Here is a 27,932-nt window from a genome sequence, read left to right as displayed (position 1 = left end):
AGTAGATACTGCAGATATTTGGTCATAAATTAAAGGATAGGACAAATTTAAACTTTAAACCTTTGATGGTACAACATTAAAAATGCACTGATCAAGTGAATACAGTCCATACTGTGTGTTTCCACAGTATGTTCATTCCTTAAGGTTAAATATTTATTTTCCCTTTTCAACTGTTTCGCTTTATGTCCTGACCCGCAAGTAAAGCAAGCCGTTAAGAATGATTGGCTTGAGAAAAATAAAATACATAGACTTCAGTGTAGGAGCTGTGTTGCTCCTGTGTTTAATGAAGTGAAGATGTTGAGACACGGAGTTGAATTGCTTAGGGGCCTTGAGCTTTAGTTTCACAACTCATTTTTGTTTCCAGAGAAGGGAGGAGGCAGAGGTCAGAAAGTCCAGAGTTAACACCCCACAGTCTCTCACTGAGAATACAGAGATGTAACTGTGTTTGTGTTATCAGCAGAAAATAAGACTGACACACATCTCTAGTAGAATTACAGAATTACAGGTACACATATATAATCAGTTTAAATATACAGTCTCTGAAGTGAACAGGCCAACTGGGACTCAGGTGTAGAAATCATCAAATAATGTACCCTAGATGTTTTCAGGTAGCTACAATAAAATGTGCCCATTACTCTAAATCACATACTTATGGTGTTGGACCATTGAAATATGCTCACTGAAATGTGCTTTTAATTTACCTAATTAGCTAATATACTCCATTACAGGCCATTACTAGACTCCAGTGTGATCAGTTGGGACTTAGTAATGAATAATAGCACTAATAAGGTACACATTTCTACTCGTATATCCATTTTAGCTCAGATAATGAATTCAGTGGTATCATAGCAACAAGTGACAAAGTCTGGACTCAGAGAGTGTGTAGGAGATCCGAGTATGCTAATGATAACTGTGATATATTGTTTTTCTGCGTGTCTAAATTGAATGACTCCTGCCTCCCTGTCTCCTCAGATTGGTGCCATTTCGGATAACACAGACTCCTTTTGTGATCATTTGTGATAAGGACAACTGAAACCAGCAAAAAAAGACTGCAAGTATCGGATTTTTATGTGAAATAAAATGACAATCATGCTTTAAAGTGACTGCATCAAGTCTGTGGAAAGTGAAATATCAGTTATGTTTAACAAAACAGTCTGAAGGGGATCACATGACCATTTATTTTAAACATATGCAACAACTGGTTGACATACTGTCAACCTGTCCTCACCAGAAAAACAGCAGTGTATGTCATCTGTGCAAGCAGCTGAGAATGACCCACATTTACATTTAAGGAATGAAGGAAGTCAAGTGGTGTAATACATAAAGCAAATAATCGCACATAGGGAGAGAAAGGATGAGTGAGTCAAACAAACAGAGGAATTTTACCCAGGAGAATGCTGTTTGAGTGCCATGTCAAGTCACAAACATATCTAAATTTAAGTTATAACCAAACATATTTTAATGCAAACCATAATGTTTTCCTCCAGCTAACCAAGTAGTTTTGTTGCCTAAACCTAACCAAACTATATGTATATATGTCATTTTGGGAGTCAGTGGCAATCGATCTTTTGATCAATCTATTCAGTTGTGTGGGTGTGAGGATATGTTGCATATTGTTCTTGTTTCTGAAGTCTGATCTTTTTTAATTATAACTACTAAAATAGCTGTACAACATCTTAAGATGTGGCCAAGTATTTGTTCTATTAAGTTTGTTTACTATACTAATTTTCTTAAATTCGAGCAGTATGTGTGACTTTAGTGGGTTTGTGTTGTCAAATGAAGAAAAGAGAGAAAAGAAAAAAATTCTTTTCTTCATTTGACAACACACACACAAACCCACAAACCCACCAAAAAGTCATTTTTACTATAGCTCTTCTGAACCTTTCAATCATATCACCAGATTTTCATCAGCAAACATATGAAGATCTCGTCACGACGAGCATCAGAACAGTTACTAGATGGACACTGTGCCGAAGACCACGACTGTAAGGGCAAGGTGTAGAATAATGACACCTATGGTGTTTGATACTCTATAAAGCCCGCTATTATGAGACACAAAATGTGCGGGGAAAATGAACACTGAATGGAGATCCAGTGAGGCTGGCACATTTTCTATCTGTTTTCATGTCTCCAGATTAAATCAATGGAAAAACTCACGCTTTTGTCCTGTGCTGTTGCACAGGACAAAAGCACGGAAAACGGAAAGTGATCTTGCTGTCTTTCCAACAGTGGCGCCAACAGCAATACCACTTGGAAACACCGAGGGGTCTTTGCTGTAGCTCCCTTAAAGATCTGAAAATAAACATTTAAAACAACTACACATTTAATTAACTACTTGGATGTGATTTTCAAGATACATACCAAATGAATAAAAAAGCAAGAATGAAGTCATGGAATTGATTTATTACACTGTAATAAATCACAGACTTGACTAGAAACCATACTGTAACATCTTTAAACAAAGAGCTCAGTAAGTAAAATCACTTCTTTCACCTATTTCTTTCTCACTTTGCATGTTGAGTGAGTGTTTGTGATTGGCTGCTCTAAGTTCACAGAGAGAGAGGGCAGGAGAGAATGCTGCCCTCTCCTGATTGGCTGGGAGCAGAAGGGGGCAGGTACCATATGTGAACATAAATACAGCCTGACAGGCACACTTGCATTCAACAGCTATCACCATACACTCCAACACAACTACATCCAGCTCCATCACTGACATCCAAACAAAACAAGCAACTGCAGGCAAAGAAGAAAAGACTCATCATGTCTTTTGAAGTGAAGGAAAAGGTTGAGGTGCGCCTGGTGTTTCTGGGAGCAGCTGGCGTGGGGAAGACAGCCCTCATACAACGCTTCCTTAAAGACACTTTTGAATCCAAACACCAGCGCACGGTGGAGGAGCTCCACAGGAAGGAGTACGAGGTGGGGGGCGTCAAAGTCACCATCAACATCATGGACACCAGTGGCAGTTACTCCTTTCCTGCCATGCGTAAGCTCTCCATCCAGAACAGCGATGCCTTTGCCCTGGTCTACGCAGTGGATGACCCTGAGTCCCTGGAGGCAGTCAAGAGTCTACGAGAGGAGATCCTGGAGGTCAAAGAGGACAAGTACACGCCTATTGTGGTGATAGGCAACAAGATAGACCGTTACAATGAGCGTCAGGTGTCCAACAAGGACGTGCTCTCCACGGTGGAGCTGGACTGGAACCACAGCTTTCTGGAGTCTTCAGCCAAAGACAACGTCAACGTGCTGGAGGCTTTCAGGGAGCTGCTCCAGCAGGCCAACTTGCCCAGTCGGCTCAGTCCAGCGCTGTGCCGGAGACGGGAAACCTTCCCGAAGGACAGCAACAAACGACCTCCAATGAACAAGACCAAAAGCTGTCTCATCTCATAATGATGCAAAAGAGACTGAAACAAAACTAAAACTCTGATGAAACACCTGGTCAGTCAATTATGTCTCCTCATCTGGTGTGAAAAGACTGCATCGAACCTCACAGCAGCACTGAAAGCACACAGATGCTACAGCTATGAAAACAGATACCACCTTAAAGGCATGAAGGCATGTGTCAGAACTGTTTGAACAGTGAGACGAGACGGTGTATAGACACAACTTACTATGAATGTCAAAAAACAAGATGCTGTATTAAATGAGCGGTGCAGTGCAGAAGCAGCATTATGAATATTGAGCCCAGTTTCCACTCAAATATATATGCGATGGGTCATTTTTGGTGTTTGTGTTGCTGGTGCTAGAAGGTGCGACAACTGTGAAGTCATGACTTTTTATGCGAGTCTATTTACATGTGATAGTTTTACAAAGTAAGTGAACAACAGAAGGAGAAGCTATAAACTGTATATATGCTTTAACAGCAAGACATCAAATGGTAACACTGCTCTGTAAAACCCAATAATGCACTTGGAGTTTAGATGTATATCATTACTTTGAAATACATACTTGCTGGTGTCGTTTCTCTGTCTTTGTGCGACTAATGAATTCTTTTTTCCCTTACTGGATGACTGTCTGTTTTGATAGTTTTGAGAAATCTGTATGTGCCTGAAGCATGTTCATAAGAATTTAAATGGTACTTTATTTTTGTCATGGTGACACAAAGCTCAAAGTGATGCATCTTATTCAGATGGAGTATTCAGTGATCTTATAAGTCTTATAAACGTTGTTTTTGTCCTGCACATCCAGTCTCTCTACACATTATTTTGCATTTTTCACTGATCTGACTTTTGGAGTCAAAGTCTAGAGCAGACAAAAAGGCAGCGTGTGTGTGTGTGTGTGTGTGTAACGAAAGACATTTAAACACTGGAAAATTAGTGTGACATTGGAATAAGTTGTCACCACCCAAACCATAATACAATGAAACACAAACAACACTTACACAGGCTGACAGAAGAAACCATATTTTTACGTGTTCTCTAAATAAATGTAATACATGTGAATATAATAATATCGTAATATCAATTTATCTGGTTAGAGGGTATTATAACATGGTGTTATTTAAGCTCTAACACACAAAAACCAATTCTGTGAGCTCTCTGTGGTGTGGTATCGCCCTCTGGTGGTCATTATTAAGCAACTTAAATGGAGATCAATATGAGAAGGCAAACAATATAAGGTTATCAGCAAACATGAGACAACAAGGAAACCAAAAACATGTTAATACTTTATCAACTTTATCTAATGTCAAGTGCAAAAATAATACAGGCTATGTAACTCAGTAACTTACTGTGAAACTAATGGTTGAAATTGATTTGGGATGTATGCTGTGGTACTGTACATTCTACTGTTTTATGTAATATAAGCCGATATGGGACTAGAATTAGTAAAACCAGAATTAAGCAAAACATATGTTTTTAAACATAATTTTCTGATTTTTAAAAAGGTCACACACACCCCGTGTGAGGTAGAGAAAAAGGTACACTTCCCCTTTCCAAATAAAACATTCAAAGACAAGGTGAACTGTTTCCGCAGAATCACACAAGGAAGTGACCTACGATTGTCAGATCTCTGGTTCCTCTTTGTGTCCTGTTTAAACGCGCAGCAGTCTCCAGTCAGTCCACAGCAACATGCAGTCCAGCACATGGACAGACATGGAGGGACAGGCCTTTCTTTTAAAAATGCTCAGGTATGAACTGAACTTTCAATTCAGTTAGCAGACAGGCCTCAAAAAATACATTTAATCCATTTTTGTTACTCTTTTTTTGCTACCGGACGTAACATAGAAATGCAGTAAACTTATTTGTCCTGATGAGAGCTTGCATTTGTGTATCTGTGTTTGTCTCTGCTCCTGGACTTGGTCAAAGCTCCTCAGTGTTGTTTACATACCTGAGAAGTTGTGAACAAGTATAGGATCTCTGACTGTCACTACATCACGAGTTTGGTGTGACAGACCGGCCAACAATTACAAAACTACACTAAATACTCTTAAACAAGATTCACTGCAGTACTGAACGCCAAAGTTAAAGGTAAGCCTTCGCACACACCAATTTAGCAAACTAATATATGTTACATTTTCACTTTGCTAATTACTGACTTTTTGGCTAAATTCATCAAAAATCTGAAAATCCAAAAATTTGCTGCTGCTACCCAACTTAACTAACTCCTTAAATGTATTCAGAAAGCAAAATTTTCTGCACTGAAATGAAACATTTTAACATAGTCAAATATATACACAATGATACAAGTTAAGATTTAAAATGTAGTCTTCTGTCAATTTAATGCAAAATAGCTACAATTTAATAAAGATTTTAAAGAAATATATACTGAACATTTCAAATAAAAAGATCTCTCTTCCAAACTAAATTCAAATAAAATCAGACTTTACCGCAGCATAAATTGTACATATGCTGCTGGCACCGTCTTGTTCCCATAAGGGTTTTCACCAAAGTACAATGATGTAATTCCTTATTCAGTAGAGACAAAGCACAACAAGAGGCAACTGTTTTATTTTCATACACATTGACAAACACTGTGGACCTAAACAGAGTAACGTCTAAATTACACATCTTCAACACCACAGAGAGTCAGGAAAACAGTGAACACAGAGGAGACGTCATGAAATACACTAACGACACATATAATCTGAGCCGACACACACGAGTATTTCATACAAGACGACCTGCCCACCAACTTAATGTCATCACAACACCAGCCTGCGCAGCATCTAGCTGTCACAAACGCATCCATCAGCACATGACGAGGAATATGGCATTCAAAACAAGGAGACAAGGTAAAAAGCCAAGACGTTCAGAACTGCTGTATGGAAGACATTCTCAACAAACCTGTTTCAATATGTGAAACAGGAACAAAGCATAAAAAAAAGAGTAAGAACAAATAATTGTGCATTGGCTTATAAAGTATATTTCCCTGAGCTAAAGGCTCAATCAGCAGAAAGGTACACTACTTACCCCTAAAGCATCACTTAGAAATTTACTCAGAGAGTAAGAAAGGTGCACATGTTTACTTTTAATGACAGTTAAATGACAGTCCACTACAGTTATTTGTAGACAACCAGACCATAACCGTGATTTTGCATATTATTTCCAATTTACTACAAAATGCACTTATTTTACATCACTGATAACCATTTTTACTTTTGTAGTGCACATGTGCTATCTTCCAAGCAGCCCGTCAGTTTCCATTCACTTTAGTACATTACAAAAAAACCAAAAAAAAAACAAAAAAACCCAAAGATTTTGTCAAACCTGTCACTGTAAAGTCATGCAGATAAAGCATGGGTCAGTTCAAAGTTTCAAGCTTTCAAAGCTAGTTGCTGTAACTAACTGTACAAGAGTCTTACTGTTAAATATTCATTGGGTCAAAAGCAAACATGAACATTTCTCAAAAGAGATGGAGAACTTGGCTAACGCTACGACTTGAAAAGGCTGCAGAGTTAGTGTGGATTAGTGTTGCTAACAAACAACACAATACTTTTCCAACACGTATGTACAGTAGAACATAAGCCCACAACAAAAGCAGGCTCTATGTCACCTGACAGCAATAATGTAATGGACAAAAGGGAAAACCAGCAAGGGGGTTCACTATGAAGTTGATTTTCATAGCAAACTCAACCAAAATCCACAAATAAAACTCACGCAAAATACAACCCCGATTGTAAAAAAGCTGGGATGATAGGGAAAAAGTAAATAAGACCAGAATGCAAACATTTAATATGTTATTTTTGTGCTGTTATAAATTGAGCATATGTGAAAAAGGAATAGCAAATTTTATTTATGTTATACACAGTGTCTTTTTTTAAAATCGGGGCTGCACAAGAAATCTTTGCTGTGCTTCACGGTTTGCAGGTGATTGATTCCGTTTAGCTGTAAATGTCATTCAGATGCATGATGGTAGTGTCAGTCATGGCCACCATCGGTCAGTTAAAACAAGCACAATACTGGACGATGCATGTTCAGTCTACTGCTAGAGAGATATAGTAGTATATTAAAGGGCTGGTTCATCCAAATAAAAAAATAATTTAAACACTTGCTATATCCTGTTCATATACATACTGGCATACATGTAACCATGCACTGCTAGATGTCACAATACAGAAGAAGTCAACGGAATTTCATTTGTGGTCTTTTAAATACTCACAATTAATCACAGACCTTGGTGTGAACATTGTATTGTATATTATTTTTGTTTTGTTTTTTATTTTTAAACAAGCACATTAAAGCGTTCAGTGTCATAAATGAAATTACATTAACCTCAGCAGGAATCACAGAAGCAGGTTTCTCAAACGGACAGCATCAATCCAAAACTATCTTGTTGACTAGGCAAGTAAGAAAATATCTTGTTATAATTTAGTTGAACTCAACCCCTTATATACAAAATATAAAACAGCCACCCACACATTTCTGCATATACTTCTTGTGTCACACGAGATATTTTAGCAAACATCTTTACATTAACACATACGGTGCAAAAAAAAGCTGCATAAGAATATATTTCAGGGACCAATAAGCAGGAGTTTGTCCGGTCTTGTCTATGTAGATGGAAAAAACACACCCCATTAAGTGCAAAGTGCTGATCCGATCGTGTGTGTGTGTGTATTGGGGGGCGCAATGAAGCCAAGCTTCCACCATGCAGTCCGGTTTGATTCAGTGTGTTGCACAAGGACTTGACGTTGATATTTTTCCACTTATATTAACCCCTAAAAAAAATAGGTATTACGAACTGCCAAATAAAAAATAAAGAAAAAAAATGAAAAGTATTGGAATTGGAATCTGGCAGTAAAGGTACATTATAGGTTAGCGTGTCAGTTAATAAACTCTGCAGGAGGAATACAAACGTTTATTTTGCGCAAAATAGAGAAGGGTTTGAATCAACACAGTGCATCTGCCTCACACAACCCTGTGTGTGTGTGTGTGTGTGTTTGATAAGGCCATGTTTGAACATTACACAGCGCCTCAACAGCTTATGAGGAACAATGAACCTATTTTTATTTTGCCACTAAAAATGATCACTTTGTAGGCTACTTAAATTACTCAGTTGGTTACTGACTGAAGCCAGATGCATCTTAACATTTTGAACACAGGCACACAGAGTATAAAAAGATATCACTGTGTCCCTAAATCTGCCCCTAATTATTTTCATTCAACTGCAAAGGCAAAACTGTTAAAATGTAAGTGGGGCTGCTACTGGGGCTACGGTGCTAACCCTTCACTTTTCACTCTTCACTGCTGCAGTAGTTGGGAAATAACAAACTAAACTTTTCTTGGCCTTGAGGAGCTGCAACATTTATTGCCTGACACACTGTAACTCATATCGTACATTTACTGTCAGGTTGACAATTAAACTTCTCACCTTTTCCTCTGCTTAGTCTACATTCACCGTAGCTTTTCTGTTTTTCAACTTTCATATCAGGATGTGTTATGTGCAAGGAGACAAGCTTTGTTTGAGAAAAGGCTGCAGGAGACTGAATCCTACATTAGAGCACACACAGCAACTCTGGATGACTCTGGTAGCTCTGATTCTCTGATCAATCAGTGGCTCTCGGAACCTGGACAGAAGTGTTCAATAAAAAACAAAATGGACGGAATGGAGCGGTTCTATTGGTACCATCTACAACTTTTGTCAATGGAAACGTGAAAAACTGTGTAACAAACTTAACTGGACAGGACTGCTTGGTGGAAAAGTGGTTTATGAGCCTCTGAAAATGGTTGGTATAGCACAAAGTCCTGTTACTGGACACATTTTTCTCTTCTCTTTTTACAGCTCAAGCTCAGTCATTTGATATGAGGTACCGCAGCATGTGACAAAACAGCTTTGTTTTAAATAAAAAGCATCTTTTGTTCAAGTTGGAAAATCAACAAAAGCAGCAAGACAAAGGTCAAGGCTTCAGAACTTGATGAATGCATCAAAATACCTGTTTGCTCTTTTATCATCTTTTCTAAACATGAACAAGAGGCATTTCACAGCATTACAAAAGGAAAACATTTTAACAACTTTTGATGTGAAGTTAAATAACTTTGGGTGATTCTTAGAATGTCAGTTTGTTTTAAAGAATTAGGATGTTTGTAAAGCCAACATACATGACATGACATTATCATGCTTTTAACAGCACTGGGAGGAAGTGCCCTCAGTCACTGTCAGACCCACCTCAGTGCTAAGTCTCCGACTCTCTCTAATCGTCCACGGCGATGTTGCGGAACAAGTAGGCCATGGACTCTCCGTTGTGTATGCGGCGGATGGCCTCAGCCAAAATCATGCTGACGTCCACAGTCTTGATTTTGGGACACTGTAGCTTCTGCACTTCATGGGGGACTGTGTTGGTCACCACCACCTGAGGGAACAAACCATAGATTGTGTTTAGACTTAATGAGATGAAGCAGGTAACTTTCACAGTTTGGTACTGATGATAGAAACACTTAGAATGAGGGAACTCAAGGCAGCATCCACTATTGCATTCATTGGTGCAAATAAACAAAAAAAAAAAAAACAGAAACAGAAAAAAAAACAGAGATAAATAAATGCTTACAGGAATTTGGAAGAGAGAATTGATGGAGATATATGGGCAACACACATTTACTGTCAAGTCTTGGTAGCTAAAACTTTTCCACATTCCATGTTGGATAAATACAAATATGTATGAAAATTTTTAGACTGAATCCATACTGAATGACTTCCAATACAGCAGATCTCACAAGTAATATCTTAAGTAATATGTTAATTAGTATAAACAAAACAACATTTTCAAAAACAAATATTAAATTTAATCTAAACTCCAACTACTGTTTTCCGAATCCTGGACAATTAGGAGGAACTGAAAACAGAAACTGCTAGTTTGCAGATATGAAACTTCTGGATATAATGGTCCATTCCTTGTTCTAGTTACAACTAATTTCCTGTCATAACAATTCAACTGAAACATGTTCACACCGGGAGGAAGTATTTTCTCTTACATTATATTCATAAACACTAAATGAGAACTCATGAACAAAACACTTCATACTGGTTTCAAATAAGTTCTTCAGTTTGGCATTTTTCCTCTACCATTACTTCTCCTTTTGCTTCCTTATTGATATTTGATAGGGACAAAATATTTTCATTCAAATTCAACAGTAATGACTAATATAGCAATGACTTTTTCACGAATTATTAAAAACAGCGAGTTCACCTCATCAATAGCAGATTCCTCTATGAGGCGCGGAGCATCAGCGGATAGTAAGCCGTGTGTGGCCATGATATAAATCTTATAGGCTCCTCTCTCTTTCAGGATCTCTGCAGCTGCAACAAAGTCTCCAACATCATCTATGATGTCATCCTGGAAGAAGAAAGAAAAATACAGTCTGTGGCTTTGAACTTAACACCCCCCTCCTCTCTGTTTCACACATAATTGCAAAATAAACCCAGTGAATTAAAATAATAATGTCTGCTATACAAGGACATCCACCTGAAGTCTGCCAATGTCAGCATGAACAACTAAAAGCTATTTTTAGTGTGTCAGAGGAGGAAAGTGTTTTTACTTTTTACTTTTACTTACACAGCCTCACTTTAACATGTGAAAATGTTCACACTAGTCTAAGTGATATTATTAAAGTCATACAGTAAATGATTGGAGGCTTTTACAGTGTTAGTAAATTAATGATTTTAGCACTTTTAATGTAAATCAGAACTATGAGAGAGTTATTATGGCACAGCAGCACACAGGCCACAGAAATGGAATTCACAGCATCTTACCACAATGATGGCAATTCTCCCTCCCACGTCTCCGACTACAGTAATGGGAGGTTTCTCCTTGGCCATCATCACTGCAAAGGAAAGCAGAACCAGTTACCTACGAGAACCCACCGAGGAGGTTATGTGTGCTGCTTTTCACCTAATCAAGAGTAAATCACAGTAGTAGATTGGGTAAAATGGGTTGAGAAAATGTTTTTGTTTTGTTTTGTGTTTTTGCGATTTAGGCTCATTTGCACCCCAAATTCACGGGGATATTTTTGATTTAAGTAATGATTTGTTGAAGTTCTGTTAGACTAACCAAATGCAGCATTAAATTTAAAAAGGCAATTAAAAGTCAAAAATATTTCCCCCCATTGTACCCCAACTACCCCAGGAGATTTAACGGAAATGCCAAACTTAGTACAGCACATGCCATGCAAAATCAAATGAGAAGGTTTTCTGCCCAGGATACCCAATCAGAAGGCAATGTATAACCATGTGGACACACACAACCTCAGGCCTGGGCTGTGGCAGGGATATGGCAGCAGTCTGCATATGAACCAATATGCACCAGACAGTCTTTTTTCACACAGGACAACAGTGGCTGACAAGCACTGATGAGGGCTTCTTCATACACACTTGCCAATGTTCTGGGGTCCTCAGTCGAACATCATTGTTGCCAACGACTGCTTTTACATGCAAACAACAATCAGACTGCATCTCGCGTGCAAGTCGCAGGAGATGCAACAGCTGCATTTTTCGGAACAGCATCACACAGCAAAACATAAAATTTAATTACTCACATCTAGGAAGCTTCATGTTGTTATTGTGAGTACTTCTGAGCTGTCGATTACCACAATAAAGCATCTACACATTTATTAATGCAATTCTCGTCAGCACCAATTACTTTGCTCCTTTTCAACCTGCCACAACAAAAGTTAGCTAGAAACATTATAAAATAACATGCTGAGGACAACAACGTGTGACAGGCTAAAATGAGCTACTCTACGCAGTGCGCTCAAAGCTTTAAAATCAGACGAGGATTTGAATCGATGTAGCATACTTAAATGTCTACCCGTTAAATATATTTTTCAATTTTCAAAAAGCACAGCTGCATTTGAAATATTGTTTTGCAAGTAAAAGTAGTCACTGAAAGGATATAAGGAAACAATCAACTGGTAAACAATCAGCCAGCCAAGCCGATTGTGAAGGGAAAAGTATAAAGAAGCAGAGAAAGGAGGGGCATGCCTTGCACAACACTTTGCTGAATACCGTGAGTCTCACAGCATCAGAAAACCTGGCAGTGTCACATTCAGACTTTTATCACTATTAACCTATTAACCAAAAAACAGCAAAAGCCATGTTGTTAGCAGTACAAACACTTCTCAAAAATCTGTTTTTACAGCTTGCTGGGATACTGCAGCAAGCTACCTGAGGAATGTTTGGTCAGGTATCTTAAAAATCATTTAAGATGCTGTCAATAAAACCTATTAAAATCAACTTGATCCTCTGGTAGATTTAACAGCTTAATGAAATATTTCAACAGGTTGGCACAGCAATCCAGAAGTTTCTACCATAGAGATAAAAATAATACTACACTAAATATTAATGTTATAAAATAAGATCTGCTTTCAAGACTACTATTATCACTGAAGCTGCAAACCAAAACTGTGTTTTGGGCTGTTTTTAAAGCTTAAAGTACCAACCATTCAATCTGTAATGCTTCTTCTCCCCATCATTAGATGTTAGGTTTCAAAAACATGCTTTATTGTTGTAACATGCAGTTATGACCAAATGTTAATCAGGTTTTTACGAGCGGGTTTGTAATGGGTGAACTATGTGTTGATTGGCAAGATGAGTCCAGATATTTAAGTAAAAAGTAAAACAAAAAAATGTTTGGCATGGTTCTGGAGTGATTTGTGGATTTCAAAAGAAAATCAGAACACAACAAAACAAAGAGGGGTTTGGTCATCTTGTAGAACAAGCTGTCTGGAATCTTAGAAAGGTGCAGTAAACATCAGAGCTGCTTGTTTAATGACAAACATGCCAAGCAAGTAGCTTATGACACAGAACACACTGTAGCAAATTGGCCCGACAAGTTTTCACCAGTGCAGATTGTCTGTGCACTAATAACTCTGTGCTTTTTTTCACTAGCTCCCCCTCCTCAATCCAGACTGTATTTTCACAAGATGCAACACAAACCCTTTTTCCACACATGCACGATTTGAGGAACCACTTGAAGAGGAATCATTTTATAGTCAGGTGTAGGTTATGTTTACGGTCGTACTTGGGAGCTCTATGCCAGGGAACGGAGCTTGTTGTTTGCCTGCTATTACCAACAAATAAACACCACATTAACACAAATGCACAAATATTTGACATGACAAACACATGATGCCAAGACCTGAAAAATCCTCTCACCAGGTTGATGGAATTTTTTTTAAAATTTCTCATCAGCACAAACTTTAAAAACAAAAAGTCTTTCTGTGGTTGATGCAGTTTATGAATTATTGTTCCAAGGGAGGATTTTTTAAGTCAAGGGTGTGAATAAAAACCCAGGTAAGAATAAAAATATTTTTACTAAATAATAATGCAAATACTGGATGCAAATACTTTGGAGTCATTTGCCAATGACACAATATTGATATTATTATATAATGGCCTTACCAGGAATTAACACTGGAAATATGTTGAAAACTATATGACAGAGTCATGTTAGTATTTCTCACCAAAAATAAATATTTTAAAATTAAAGTATGTGCCAAGAAACAGGCAGTCTAATCCTATGATTATTAAGCAGGTCACTCTTTGTAATACAGGACTTGCAGCTTGCACAGGATGCAACGTGAGTACAAGTAGTGTATCTGTGGAATTACAACATGCAATAACACAAAAGTCATTTTCTTGGGAGTATGGCTGATGGTATGAGTGAGTAACAGCAGAATCTAAGGCTCGAAACAGGTTAGCACAAATAGGAGCTGTATTAGGAGGTCTGCAGGATTTATATTATGAAAGCAGTGAAACTAGCAGAAATTATAAGAACTTTCTTGTTGAATTTGACCATAGTGTGACAAATAAAAAGGCAACTAACTGTGAGAAATAATAAACAGAGAGTTTTCTGTAGGTAAGATCAAGCTTTGCACCTACAAATCTACACAAAAAACCTGAAAGACACCAGCAGGGCTCTACAAAGTTGTGTGTTCTTACAAGGAAGCTCCAACCCTGTATGTCCAGTTGTGTTGCGTACACACGGTGGGGAGTGTCTTCCATCAGCCATGTCGGACTCTGAACACTGAGCCTCGCCATGAATCACAGCCAGACCCAAACGCAGGCGCTCTGCATAGGACTGAGCCCTGGAAAAAAACAAGAGAAAAGACAGACTACACCTTCTTTCATGTACACATATTTAGTGACAGACATTACTGCATCTATCTATATACAGATTTGTATCATTGAATAGTTCCGTCAATCATTTACCTCTTAGCTGCTGATGGGGACTTTGCCACAATGATGGCATTTCTGTAATCAGGAATCTGACAGAATGAAGGAAACAGATGTCAGTGTTTCTATCAGACTGACTATCAATATTTAACGTACAGTTGACTGACAGTAGACATTCAAATGGCATTATCACCTCTTCTTGGATGTACTGAATCAAGAAAGGGGAGGCACGCAAGTTGTCCACTGGAAAGCTGAAGAAACCTTGGATCTCCTTCTGATGCAAGTCCATGGTGATGATGTGTGTTAATCCTTTGGGGTAAAAAGACACATGAGTAGCAAAATACACAAATATTTTTCTGTGTGAACATGATGGTGAGGGATAATGAGACACATCACAAGTTGACATTCATTCATTGTCCTCTTTACCTGCTTTAGCTAACATTGAAGCTAACAGCTTGCTCACTATCGAGCCCCTCTTTCTCATCTTGCACTGTTTGCTGTAGGGAAAGTATGGAATGACTCCAATGATGTTCTTTGCACAGGAGGTCTTGAGGGCATAGGCCATAACCAGCAGCTCCATGATGGCTGTGTTGACATCTCTGGTAGTGTAAATAAAACAGATTAAAAAGGACATGTGAGCTGTGCAAAAAGTCATACCAAGTCAGGCCCTTGACACCTTCTAAATAAACAACACAATGTGTAAAATTATGAGCTTCCAGCACCACTCCACACATGACCATTGCTACTGTACTCTAATGACAGGGCTACCATGTAATTGGCACTTTAATCGCTATAATCATAATAATCATAACCATTTATGTTTAACATGTTTGAACAAAAGTTTTTTTTTTGTTTTTTTTTTCACTGTCTTACAGCTAAACCGGCAAAGCTTTGACAAACAGTGAACTGGTATTACAGGGCTTAGTAGGCTGCTCAGCCGCCAGTGCCTTCAGGCTAGTAGATTCAGATGATTAACTTGTAACAGCTCCCAGTGAATAATTTCTTATTTTACAATATTTAGTGGCATTAGTCTTAAGAGATTTCAGCTTCTTCTCTCTCTTCAGCACCACATTTATGTTTTTCTTGTTACATTCTACTGTTTATCCAAATGTTCTAAATTCACTCACCTAACCTAGATATGGGAAAGGGGCAAGGCTGAATAGAATGGACTGGAACAAAAGCTCGTGGCTGAGAGGGAGGGTCCAGCAGGCTGGGCCAAACAGTGGCACAGGCCTTGGCTACCTCTATTTAAGCAGGGGCTGAGTTATTTTAAAATGTCTATATATTGTGTTTGATCTTCCCCAGTTATCTCACAGGCAGCCAGGAAAATTCCCAGTGCTCCAGGTGGCCAATCCTCTATTACACATCCACATACTGTATATGGCCTCTCTGCATTCCACCTGACCAAAATCGATAGCTGCATCAGAAAACTATTATCCATTTGAATTTGTGCTGAACTTAGACATTCGTTTTTAAAATCCATGTTGCAATTCAAAGGGCATGCCTCTTTATTACTCACCGTGGTATGGTCTGAATGATGAAGATAGTTTGTCCACGAACCGATTCTTTCACATCCACTCTAGTTTCTATTGTGATGGGGGAAAAAACACGAGGACTCAGTCAGCTAATTTAGCCCAGTGTGCATCTTAATTTCACACTTTCTTATTATGATGACATTCCACACTTTTTTGGTGACTCATTTTCAAATACAGACATTAATAAAACTTAAAGACCTTTACATTTCATAATACCAAAAACATAGTGAAGTGATCTGATCTGTCAATTCGTGCTGCATGTAATGCAGTGCACACTGCAATTGTGTGGACCGATGCCTTGTTTAAAAAAATGGACATCGTCCATCAGATTCATCTCCAAAAACACTCAAAACATTCCAGGCATCCCAGGTCAATAACTTCTTAATGGACCTGAATGTGAACACGTACACTAGCTCTGTTTAATCTTATTCTGAGACAAGATAGCTTATTGTATCACACCTCAGACTTTCATGTGCAGTACAAAAGGATCGCTATGTTTCATATTTGGTGAGACTAATGCTACCCAAACCCTAAAATCCCAAGCCGCACAGTTAATTCAAAGCGTTTTAATTTCATGAGATGACTCTTTTAGGATAATATAAGAGCAAAAACAATACATATTTTTTTACCCAAAAATCCATAATATTCTCCTGACCTCTGTTAGACTCCTGATAGACCACGGACTTGCCCAGTTCGACTCCCAGCCGTCTGTAAAACAAAAGCAGACATTTACAGAATAAATCCAAAGTTAGTTGACAATGTCTCACATAGATGACACATTTAGTACAACATTGTTGAATGTATGACCACACAGAGTCTTGTTGGCAAACAGCTGTCACACAACCCCTCTGTCCCATGATGCACCATGACCAAGCGTCAAGTAATATTTGTTGTAGTGTTCAAAGCTAAATTTAAAAAAAAATCCCTGGTCACATGATATTGAATAGCTGGATGCTATTCAACGGCGTAAGGTACAGTAGTATTTTTCTTTCACAGTAAATAAGCAGTCAGTAGGTAACTTTGTTAAATGAATGTCAAAAACAATGTAACATGGTGCTTAACTTACTCCGTTATCTTCTTGGCTAGTTCTGTACACGCTACAGAGGAGTTTGCAGAAAAGACACGATAGCCACTTTTAGCGACATTCATTCTGGTACTCGTTTTAGTTTTATTTCCCAGACACTGGCAGCAGCGGCACTGTCGTTATCAACTGACCACCGCGTTAAGTTTCCGATTTTCCTCTTATGGCGTCAACTAACTTGCTAGCTAGCTACCTACCGCACATTAACCTGCTAGATGAGCTAATTAAACGAAACTGCCTTCAGTTTGCGATATACACTTAGATACAGTGCATCTACGAAACAAAAATGAATGAGTGTCTTTCTTCTACTAATTTATCCGACTGCGGGCCGACAAACGTATGATACCTGTCACTGAGGTAGCACTGTAGCTTAACAACTGCCTACAATTAGAACTACGGGGTCTGATTTGGGTCAGTCTTGCTAGCTACGCTTTGCGGAACAGAAGTTTTGTTGAATATCAGTGTGCGTGGTTTTCTGCTAAAAGATACAATTTAATGCCTGATTTTGACGTTTTTGTGCCGCAAGGTGCTATTTCTTTTTCTTTCGTTTTATTTAAGTTGTCTGTTTTAACAGGCTATATAAATTGTAAATTCTATCTTGATGACACACATGCTTGATATCCTTTTTAATCCAGTACGATTAAAAGATCTCAATTAGAGATCGCAATTAGCCTTAAATCTGTTGAGGACATTTTGTCATCTTAAATGGCTTGTTAGATGATGGATGAAAAATTAATCAAAAAATTCATGGATCTTTTTAAGTGTAGATGAGATCAAATCAGTGTAATTTATGTATTAGGTTGTGTATTATATGTGTGTATATATTTATATATACATATATATTATCTATTAGAGCTTTCTAATAGATAATAAATAACAGATTTTTTTTCTATAAATAACTAACATAAACTTCCGATATTACAGTTATCTCAAAAACTGCTTTATCTGACGCCAGCTGTCCACTAGATGTCATTAGTTAGTAGCCCTGGATCTTCTGAGGATAGAGATAAATGTCTTTGGACTTAACATATTGAGCTCTTTAGATCTTTGTTTGTCTGAAGAGATTAGGTCAAAGCTTTAGCACGAACCATGTGAGCTATTGTCTGAATTTACATTGTGGGTGTGGACCCACATTATTCAGATATAATCAGAAGGCAAAACGCCACTGTGTTCTCCTGCAGAAACAGAAACTAGAACCAACAGATCAAGTTGATGTTAGGATAAGTGTCCTTGTTTGTGTGATCCACTACGAGCTGATCTGACCATCACTATCTGATCCTAGACCATCTGGTTTCATAATGAGAAATCAGTGCAATGACAAGCTTAATACTAGAACTCTAATATTGTTGTTTTTAATTGGGACTGCCTTAGATGGACTTATGTTCACCTTTAACCAAAGTTAAAATATTGTAGCATCACACATAAAAGACTACTTGGTTTCGCTGGGTCTCTTTTTTATTCTTCAGATTTACAAAGGCTACTGTGGGGCGTAGCCTACGCCAACACACACCAACTACTCAGCCCCACAGATTCTCTCGCACTCCCCCCCGTTCTCCCCCTCTTTCCCCATGCACACACCCAGAACCAGAGAAACAATCCCCGCCTGCTTAACCAGAATCAGAATTGTCTTTATTGCCATTGTAAGTGAAGAAGTTTCACAATACTAGGAATTTGCCTTGGGGATTGATGCAAACATAGAATGGAAGAAAGAGTAACATATAATAGAATAAGGTAAAACAAAATAAAATAAGATAAGTAAAATAAAATAAATATGGTTCTGGAGGTAGTCCAAAGGTGAGGTAGTGCAGGGTGGAAGTATAGTGCAAGTAGGAGGTAAACAGTGCAAATGCTAACTAATAACTGCTGCCAATCACCAAAATCAACGTCAAAACTCAACAAAGCATTGCAGAACCACACAACTCCGTACCTAAACAGGCAATACTCTCAGTGTATTATAATATTTACAATGCGATCAGCTAACTGGGTATAATCCTGCTGTACTGCAGTTGAGGAGGGCTGCTGAGACATTTGAGACACAGCAATCCCAAAAAGGAGATGTGTCCACCTTAAGCACAGCTTTTTTCACCAACTTGATTGTTAATGGTATACTTTCAAGGACTCTGACAATGATTAACATGGCTCTGACACCTACTTGACACTGTACCTCCCCACTAAGGCAGTAAATAACACCTCAGTCTTAACTTTTCTCACAATATCAGGTGTCTCTTCACTGTTTTTGTATTTTCTCTCACATGAACTTAACTGACAGATTCCTGACTAACTGGCCCTGTTCACCCAGCCCACTGTCAAACAACACAAATACTCATATCTTGTGAGAACACAAGATATGAGTTCCTGGTGCCACAACAAAGGTGAAAAATGTACGCTTTTGAAAAAGTGTACAGTGGGTGTCTTGTGGGTGTGTGCCTATAATGAAAAAAAAATAGAAAAACGCACTGAAAACACGCTGATACCACCTGTATTATGTTAGATATATTGGTGGGTTGCCCTATTTCTGATTGATGTCACGCTGTTTAATTTTCAGTCTGCAAAGTGTTTTTACATCTACATCAGCAGGGCTTTGTGAGAAATTCAATATCATTACGGGTTAATCTTCTACATGGTCTGGCATAGTGACGAGGGAGGAAAAAGGTCAGAGTGTGCTCCATTATCTTACTTTAACCTCATAATCTTACATTGGATCCATGTTCACACATTGCACACATTATGTATCAGACTCTCTTACTGAGGATTTGTTTCCTCATCTCATCATGTTTTCATGAAACACCACCTACAAAGGTGAGGTGGGTGGGTGCATGGGGGGGGAGAGAGAAAGAGAGAGAGGAGAGTATAAAAGAGAGAGAGTACAGAGGCTCCTCCTCATTCGCTGCGTGTGTTTCTTGTGTTTTTTCAGCCTGTTCTTCAGTCACACTCTCGCTCAGCAGAGGTGGAGAACAAAGATTCTCACTGGGAAAAAGGGGCTTTCTTCCTCTCTCACCAAGAAAGAGACACAAACAAGAAAAAGGGTATAAAATTAGTGTTTATTTTGAATGAGAGGGTACTTCAGATCAGAGACCTGCCTTTTGCATGCGCTCAGCTCTGCACAACTGTGTTCCCAGATGGAGAGGATGCAGGGAGATGGAGAGGTGGACCACCTGGAGCGACCAACCCCTCTGACTGACAAGGAGAAGGTGATGATCCAGGACTCCTGGGCAAAAGTCTACCAGAGCTGTGATGATGCTGGGGTGGCCATACTAGTCAGGTATTTCGTTTTCTTTACTTTTACTTTTTGTGAGGTAGGTCAAGCGCAGCGTTAGAAAGATATTTACTTGATTCTGACAGAAAAAACATTGGTGTAATAAATATACATATTTCTACAAATTTACTGATCAGCAGTTGCGTGTCTCACAAAACTGTAAGCATGGCATCTAATTGGCATTTTGGGACTTTTCATCAATTTTCTCCTGATTTCTGCAACTTTAGTTACTTCAATACTGATAAGGTCAAATTTGCATTTTTCCCTCAGTGATACAACAGCTGCAAGACCTTCTAAAGCGTCTCTGTCACAGAAAACTGCAAACATATCTAAGCTAATTTAAACTGTGGGTTTGTCCTCTCTCAGAGTGCAGTCGATGCTAGATTTGAATTACGGCATCTCACTGACTCCAGTTTCCAGTTTGGCCAAAGGAGCACAGTCAGTCATATTTTTTGCAAATGATATTCCCACCTTTCCTCCTTTTTCCTAATCCTATTTATCAAATAGTAGAGCCAAAAGGTAAACATTATAATCCATCACTCAGACACTTTTGGCACTCACAGGGTTCCCTCCCCCGGTGCAGGTCATGTTTTCAATGCCTGTAGATGGGCCGGGCAACCTACAGCAACATGACTCCATCACTGGCAGTCGAACCTGTGAAACGCCCCACTTACCTCTGAAATCAAGGGTGATATGGTAATATGGTGATAAAGTGAAGTGATAAGCTTCTTTAGCCTTTCACAGAGAGCATTCGGTCTTATTGAGTCAGTCCAACTGTATTCACTGTTGTTATGCATCTTAAATGTTTATCCACCCTAAAGGCTTTGATGGTTTTTCAAGTGTGACAGAATTCACTGCCAAGCACAGCATGCCTTTATAATCCATTCTGATGGCAGGAGGTAAAAGTTGAGGGGGAGTTTAGTGAAAAATGCAGAGCAGAACACACTTGCACAATAGCCATCAGTCAAATCATGCATTTTTTAAACTGACTATTTGGATTTAGCTGTGGTATGTTTTTTGTCCTATCAAAACATGTTGAAACTAAATCAATTTAACAAAATTTTCCTTATTTTCTTCCTACACATTCCTTTACAAAGAACCTATAGCCTTGAGGAATTTGAGGAATGGGGACTGATCTGTAAGCATGACCATAGTAAATTCTCCTTCTAGCACTAAGACCAGATGCTGTCACTCTTCTGAACCTCATCTGCAAATTAAATCCTTAAAGATAACCGTCCTCAGAGAAACAGATAATATCTAAAGTAGCAAATTATAGCCCTGAAATTAGAAACTTTCTTTGGATTCAGCTCTTCAGTTAATCTTAGAGAAAAGATAAGGAAGGATTAAGAGTCCAATGACCATATAAAATACTAATGAGGCTATATATATGCAACCACAGGTCATGCAATTATAAAAGAGGAAAATTGAACACCATGGTTCCTCATAAGTTTGCGGTGAAACTAGAAATACTTTGCTCCAGCACTTGGCTTGGCCAGGACTGAGAGATGAAGACACCGTTTTCTCTTCTCCTCCTTTTCCATGCATTTACTTTCACAAATTGAACTCCAGTATCCATATGCTTTAGATCTAACAAAGAACAATTTGCTTTGTTCTTTTGTTAGTTGAAGGAAATGGGACATCTTGATTTGATCACCGGCAACCAGATGCAACAGCCATCTGCCCAGACTGTGGGTGGGGGATGTTTTTGGGTTCCTCTTCACTACCTCTCTGTGATATCTCTGAGGGTCAAACAGGGATAGAAATCAAAGAAAATGTCTTTGAACTGTCTCTTCTCAGAAAGAGCACAGTGTGAGTCAAGATGTTAAAAGAAGTATCAGATCAGGAACTTGAACAAACTTGAATATTCATGCAAATGAAACTTGAAATGTGAGCTGTCTTTGCAGTAATAATAATTACAGTCTCAACCATAAAGTAAAAGGTGTGCTCGTGGTAGCCTGAGTAGGCGGTGACATTTTCTTGATCCCATTGCCCTCTCTAATTAGCACATTTCAACTTTTGTCAGAAATTGTGAAATCAGGCAGGATCCTGGGCTTTTGTTTTTTTAGCTGGCATGACGGGAACTACAGCACAGAGTTAGTCACATAGCTATGCCAACAGGTTTATTCTTGATGATACAAGATATGCTTTATTATAAGGAATTCTGATTATGTCAAGACAAGTTGAATACATTTTGTTTAAACAAGCTAAAATCACAAACAGTTGGATCTGGCAATAGGTATCACATGTACAGAACACACTAACAAAGTCACAGAATATACAGATTACGATAACAAGATTTCTGATACATGTGGATTATAAAATATAATTTGGATCCAGGAGGATAACAGAAACTTAACCAAACTTAAGGTGTCACCTGCATCATACCACTTTCTCTCCACCATAGTGACCTGAAAGAGGACATGACAGACAAAGAAAATAAGCAAAAATAATCAGAATAGACACAAATTTAGACGGAAATGACAGATAAATGTAAATTGCAAAACAAGTGAGCAAGGCCAAACGGGCATTGATCTAGGTCCAACAGCTGTATGAGATACCAACAGCCAGGAGAGGGAAAGGTTGCTGGGCAGCTGGTGTTCCAGCAAAGAGGAGCCTGAGTAAAAAATAGAGGAGAGGACTAAACAGAGAAGTTGCAGCTTGGGGGAATCTGAAACCAAAAAACAGATGTTAGAGAAATGCAGTGGGTTGCAGTGGCTGAACTAATTGCAGACTGTAACACTAAGTGAAAGTCAAATTGTGAGTTTTAAGTTTGGATTTAATGGCTTCAATGGAGTCACATTGTCTGATGTCAGCAGGGTGGTCATTCCAGTAGAAGTGTGTATGATGCAGCCAGATGACTTCTTTTTTAAAACTGGTGGACAAACAGCCCTGCATGCCCTGAGGGCAGAATAGTATAGAATATAGAATATATATAGAATATAGAATAATAGTATAATTGCTGCAGATCCAATAAGAGAAGCAGTGAGGTAGAATTTGATTAGGGATCAAAAAAGGTTGTTCTTAACTAAGTGAGCTGAAAGTTGCAGAGAAACAATTCTCTCTTGTATTTCTAAAAAGAATGGAAGGTTAGAGACTGGTCTATAGTTACTAAGAGATGCTCAAGATGTGGTTTTATCCACATGTGAGTGATAAATTTACAATTTTCAGCATTGTATTTCTCAGATGGCCAAAGATACAAGCAGCAGCAGGGACTTGAGGATGCAGGTTGTTGATTTTGAGGCTGAAACCAGATTAGACAATATCTCAAGAACTGAAACTAACTGAGATCAGCATATGAATGCTGTATAACCAATTTTTGAGTAAGTTTAGCAACAATGTCTAAAAAATATATAGGACTGTATTAAGTGGAACTGTTTAGTTAAGAGAAATATGCTGTTTTTGCAGCAGCAAGAGCATTCTTGCAATTCAGTAGGAAACTTCACAATTTTGTTTACACCATTATGTTCAATTTTTCTGCAGGCCTGCTTAAGAACATGAGTTTCATCTGTAAACCATGGTGTCAACTTCACTGATCATCTAATTTTAGTGGAGACAGGTGCAACTGAATCAAGGAGGGTAGGAAGTGCTGAACTTAAGCCATCGGTAAAATTTTCCACAGGCTTTGTTGCTGTCGTGAGAGGAGAAGTTGTAAAAACATCGGTGCCAACAACGACAAGCTATGTTGCTTCAAATTTAATTAGAAAGTGGTCAGACACTGCAGATGAGACAGAAGAGACATTCAGGGCTGATAATTGTATCCTGCATTAGAGACTCAAGCCAAGTGTGTTACCTCTGGAGTTCATGAACAAACTGGGTAAAACCCAAAGTAAGTATAGAGGCTTTACTTAGAGGGTTGGAGCCCCCTATTTTGATGATGAATATCTTAATTTTAATTAAAACTTCTTCAAAATTAATTATTAATTAGATTAAACTATCATACTGAGTTCACAGGAATCAATTATCAGTATGTAAATCCTTTACTCATTTAGAAAAAAAAGAGCTGCAAATGAGTGAGCAAAGGATATTAATTTCCCATACCTGCTTTATTTGCTGAAGGCTTGGATCAACATACAAACACTGAGGTCCAAAGGAGCAAAGGAGCATTGCTCTCTCTTTTTTTTTTTTTTTTTTAACACAGAAATGAACTTAGGAAGGCTGACCAAATAAATCAAACAATTAAAGAATAGATAGGACCATTATATAAACAAGTATGTTAAAAAAAATATGTTCACGTATAAATATATAAATAAATGTAAAATAAAACTGTATTATTGTCAAAGCCAAAGCTGGAACAGTTATGAAACAGGATTCCTCCCTGACACTATCAGAGCTCCGTTATGCTTTTGAAGAAACATCTGTTTTGTCTAATGCTGCGTAATTCATTTCTATTCATTTATTTTTTTGTCTGAAGTGTTAAATGATTTATCAATGTAAATAAAGAGGAAAAGCGATGAAATATTATATTAATGTAAAGTATATCAGCAGTGCATAACATGCTGCTCTTACTGTTATTCCATTATTAAAGCCACCTTGTGTTTTGTCTACAAATATATAAATATTATACTTTGCATATTATACTTTATTATGCTTTCATCAGTCAACCATAGGGTCAATCACCATTGTGTTACCTCAGTAGATAACAGATAGTGACTGAGCAGTCATTTATTTAAATACAATTCTTTGAAATTGCTACTAATATTTTAATAGAAAATGCAGCAATCTCATGTGAGCGCTGATGTTTACTTATGGTATCTTGCACACTGCTTGCAGGATTGCGCTGGTGCAGGCTGAAGGGCGTGAGATTAGCAGAGCCTCGCAACAGCTGCTCGTATCTCTCACTGACTCTAACTCTCCTGGTTTGCAGGCTCTTTGTAAACTTCCCGTCATCCAAGCAGTACTTCAGAGACTTCAAGCACATTGAGGAGCCCGAGGAGCTGGAGAGGAGTGCACAGCTTAGGCAACATGCTCGCAGAGTCATGAATGCCATCAATACGCTGGTGGAGAACCTTGACAACTCAGACAAAGTGGCCTCAGTGCTGAAGCTTTTGGGCAGGGCCCACGCACTCCGACACAAGGTGGACCCTGTGTACTTTAAGGTAAAATGTTTGAGTATGAGAATAAAAATGAGCTGACCTGAACAAGCGCTAAGACGTTAACTTCTTGACCACTAGAGGGCCACTAGAGCAGAAAGTAGACTCTAAAAGATAAACTGCACACCGTCACGCCATATGAGTTTTTGTTAGGTCTTTTGATTCTCCTTTTGACTCCTCCTAATGTGTGTCACCTGTCTCTCGTTGTCTTGTCTATTTAGTCTTTGTCTTCCCAGTCATGTTTGTCAGTTCGTTGCTTATGTCTGGATTGCTTTGCCTTCATGTCAGAAATTTTTTGTCATGCCATGAATAATCCCACAGTTTTCTGGTTCTTTTGCCACAGTAAGTGTGTGATTTTTTTTTTTTTTTTTTTGAAAACAATAAAAGACTATTGTTTGGACCTCTGGCTCTGCATTGGGGTTTAGCCCTCTGTGTCAGCTACGCCGTACTTCCTGATACAGACAAGTACAGATTATGCTCTGTGATGTTTAAAACTTATTGCTGGAAAACCCAGTAAAAGAGGGAGGAAGCCTGGGCAAACCTGAGGTGGGAAATAAAGACCTCAGCTCACTGTGATAGGGTGAGACAAACGTCAGACAAGAAATAAAATACTTTTTGAGCCATAATGTCAAATGTCAATATGCTGTTACAGAATAATGATTCTCGAAACTACAAACCACGTATTATGTTAATTTGTGAGTTTTAGAAGTGATGGAAGTTAGATTTGAGCAGAGCCATGTTATCTGTTTCCCCTTGTTAGTCTTTATGCTAAGCTAACCAGCTGCTGGCTACAGTGTCATATTTAGTGCACAGACATGAGCATGGTAACAATCTCTTCATCTAATGCTCAGAAAGAGAACACACAAGTGTATTCCCCAGAATGTTAAAACTATGCCTTTTAAGTACTGTTTTGTTGTGTCTTTCCCAGATCCTTAATGGTGTGATACTGGAAGTCCTGGGGGAAGCGTTTTCAGAGGTGGTGACACCAGAGGTGGCCGCAGCATGGACCAAACTCTTGGCTACTGTCTGCTGTGGTATCACATCCATCTATGAGGAAGTGGGTTGGTTTAATGGATCATGAGTACCTGGAGAAATTTTTGGGCCATCAGCTTTGTAAGACTTTTGAAGGGAAACAATGTATCTTCACAGTGGTTATCTGACTTATCATGAGGAATACAGTTTAATGTATTGTAAATATACAATCTAAACATGGACAGAGAGAGAGAAGGGGTGAAGTAAAATATTAAAGTTCTATCTAATTTGTTTTTATTAATTGTTGGTGTAAAGGACCAAATCATTTTAAGGGGGAGAGAAAAAAGAATAAAATGCAAAAATGAACCAAAAGTGGACAAGAGGTCACATTTGACTTGGATGTGCCTTCTGCTGAATGTGTATAAAACTGCCATTACATACATACACTACACTGCACATATAAGTACTATTATTTCTAAATATCATGTTTTTTCTGATGTTTTCTTTTATTGGTCTGAATACAATTGTAAATTGTATCACCTAAATTGTATCATCTTTTTTTTATTTTTTTGCATTTTTAAGAGTTAATTGGGATGATTTTACAATTTTTCATTATGACTCACCTTTGTATCTGTACTTAACAAAGTTTGAAATAAAAAAGAAAGAAGAAAAACCCATGATCTTACTGCCACGTTGTTGAATCCTTTTAAACATACTCTGTATTTCTGGTATGCTGATTCCCCAGCATTTCAGCTCATGACTGCGTTGGCAAAATTAGACGTTTCCTCTCTCTCTCACTTGGCCTGCTGCTCCCTTTCTCCGTCTCTGCTTGAGTCAGCAGTGCTAAGTATAAGCGCCTCAGCTGCTGAAATACCCCCATTTATCCCATTGTGCTCTCTCTTTTCATAATATATTGTCTGAACTCTGCACTCAACCATTGGTGAATTTGCTTTATCCAGATATATGGTAATTTGATTGGTCAACTAATCCATACTGTAAACTCAAAGCCAGTTTCATCAGATCCTCTTAAGAAATTCAGCCCCGTCTTGACAATAAAAGACAATTTCAAGGTTGTGGCTTGCCTTGCTGATGACATGGTGGCACAGTGGGTTGTTTTCAGAATAGAAACAAACAGCATGCTCTGTTTACCTGGGCTCAACCACTAAGATCCAACCCCCTCCTTGATCCTGGCTAATCCTGTCAGCTAATCTCCTCAATCATGAGTCAGAGCCAAGACTGAAGACAGGAATAGTCAAGATTGTTACACCACAAACTCTGCCTTTTACCATTCAAGCCTTTCAATGGGAGGAGAAGTCTCAGTGCCCTAAAACACTATCAGTCCCAAAAGCAGGAGGTCCTTTGGGGGTAGGACTATGTGCACCACTATGGCGGTC

At 38.4% G+C, this 27,932-nt stretch overlaps 3 protein-coding genes across 5 annotated transcripts; 2 read left to right on the top strand and 1 right to left on the bottom strand.

The window, feature by feature from the left end:
- The first annotated feature begins 2,673 nt into the window (after positions 1-2,673).
- Positions 2,674-3,999, top strand: rasd4 (rasd family member 4). Its single transcript, XM_046416588.1, has one exon. The coding sequence runs from the start codon at positions 2,761-2,763 to the stop codon at positions 3,385-3,387; it is 627 nt and encodes a 208-aa protein (XP_046272544.1). The 5' UTR covers positions 2,674-2,760; the 3' UTR covers positions 3,388-3,999.
- Positions 4,000-5,929: 1,930 nt separating this feature from the next.
- LOC124073021 (phosphoribosyl pyrophosphate synthase-associated protein 1) lies at positions 5,930-17,644 on the bottom strand. Of its 3 annotated transcripts, XM_046414904.1 has the most exons (11): positions 17,206-17,644; positions 16,795-16,847; positions 16,124-16,190; positions 15,031-15,203; positions 14,798-14,913; positions 14,641-14,696; positions 14,371-14,516; positions 13,451-13,492; positions 11,185-11,255; positions 10,622-10,768; positions 5,930-9,787 (listed from the first exon to the last, which is right to left on the bottom strand). In XM_046414904.1, the coding sequence occupies exons 1-11, from the start codon at positions 17,286-17,288 to the stop codon at positions 9,629-9,631; spliced, it is 1,113 nt and encodes a 370-aa protein (XP_046270860.1). In that variant the 5' UTR covers positions 17,289-17,644; the 3' UTR covers positions 5,930-9,628. The 3 variants fall into 3 exon arrangements, with proteins under 3 accessions (XP_046270860.1, XP_046270861.1, XP_046270864.1); XM_046414905.1 differs by lacking the exon at positions 13,451-13,492 and having other exon boundaries at positions 17,206-17,642; XM_046414908.1 differs by lacking the exon at positions 17,206-17,644 and having other exon boundaries at positions 16,769-16,847.
- On the top strand, positions 16,984-27,231 carry LOC124073022 (cytoglobin-1-like). The gene is made up of 5 exons (XM_046414909.1): positions 16,984-17,110; positions 20,135-20,246; positions 20,340-20,482; positions 25,341-25,572; positions 26,495-27,231. Exons 1-5 carry the CDS (start codon positions 17,073-17,075, stop codon positions 26,645-26,647), a joined length of 678 nt encoding a protein of 225 aa, XP_046270865.1. The 5' UTR covers positions 16,984-17,072; the 3' UTR covers positions 26,648-27,231.
- Positions 27,232-27,932: the final 701 nt, after the last annotated feature.

This window comes from Scatophagus argus, chromosome 16 (genome assembly GCF_020382885.2).
Source record: "Scatophagus argus isolate fScaArg1 chromosome 16, fScaArg1.pri, whole genome shotgun sequence".
In the NCBI taxonomy this organism is placed as follows: Eukaryota; Metazoa; Chordata; class Actinopteri; family Scatophagidae; genus Scatophagus; species Scatophagus argus.
Note: the sequence above shows the minus strand (reverse complement) of the source record. Positions and strands in the feature narration are given on the sequence as shown.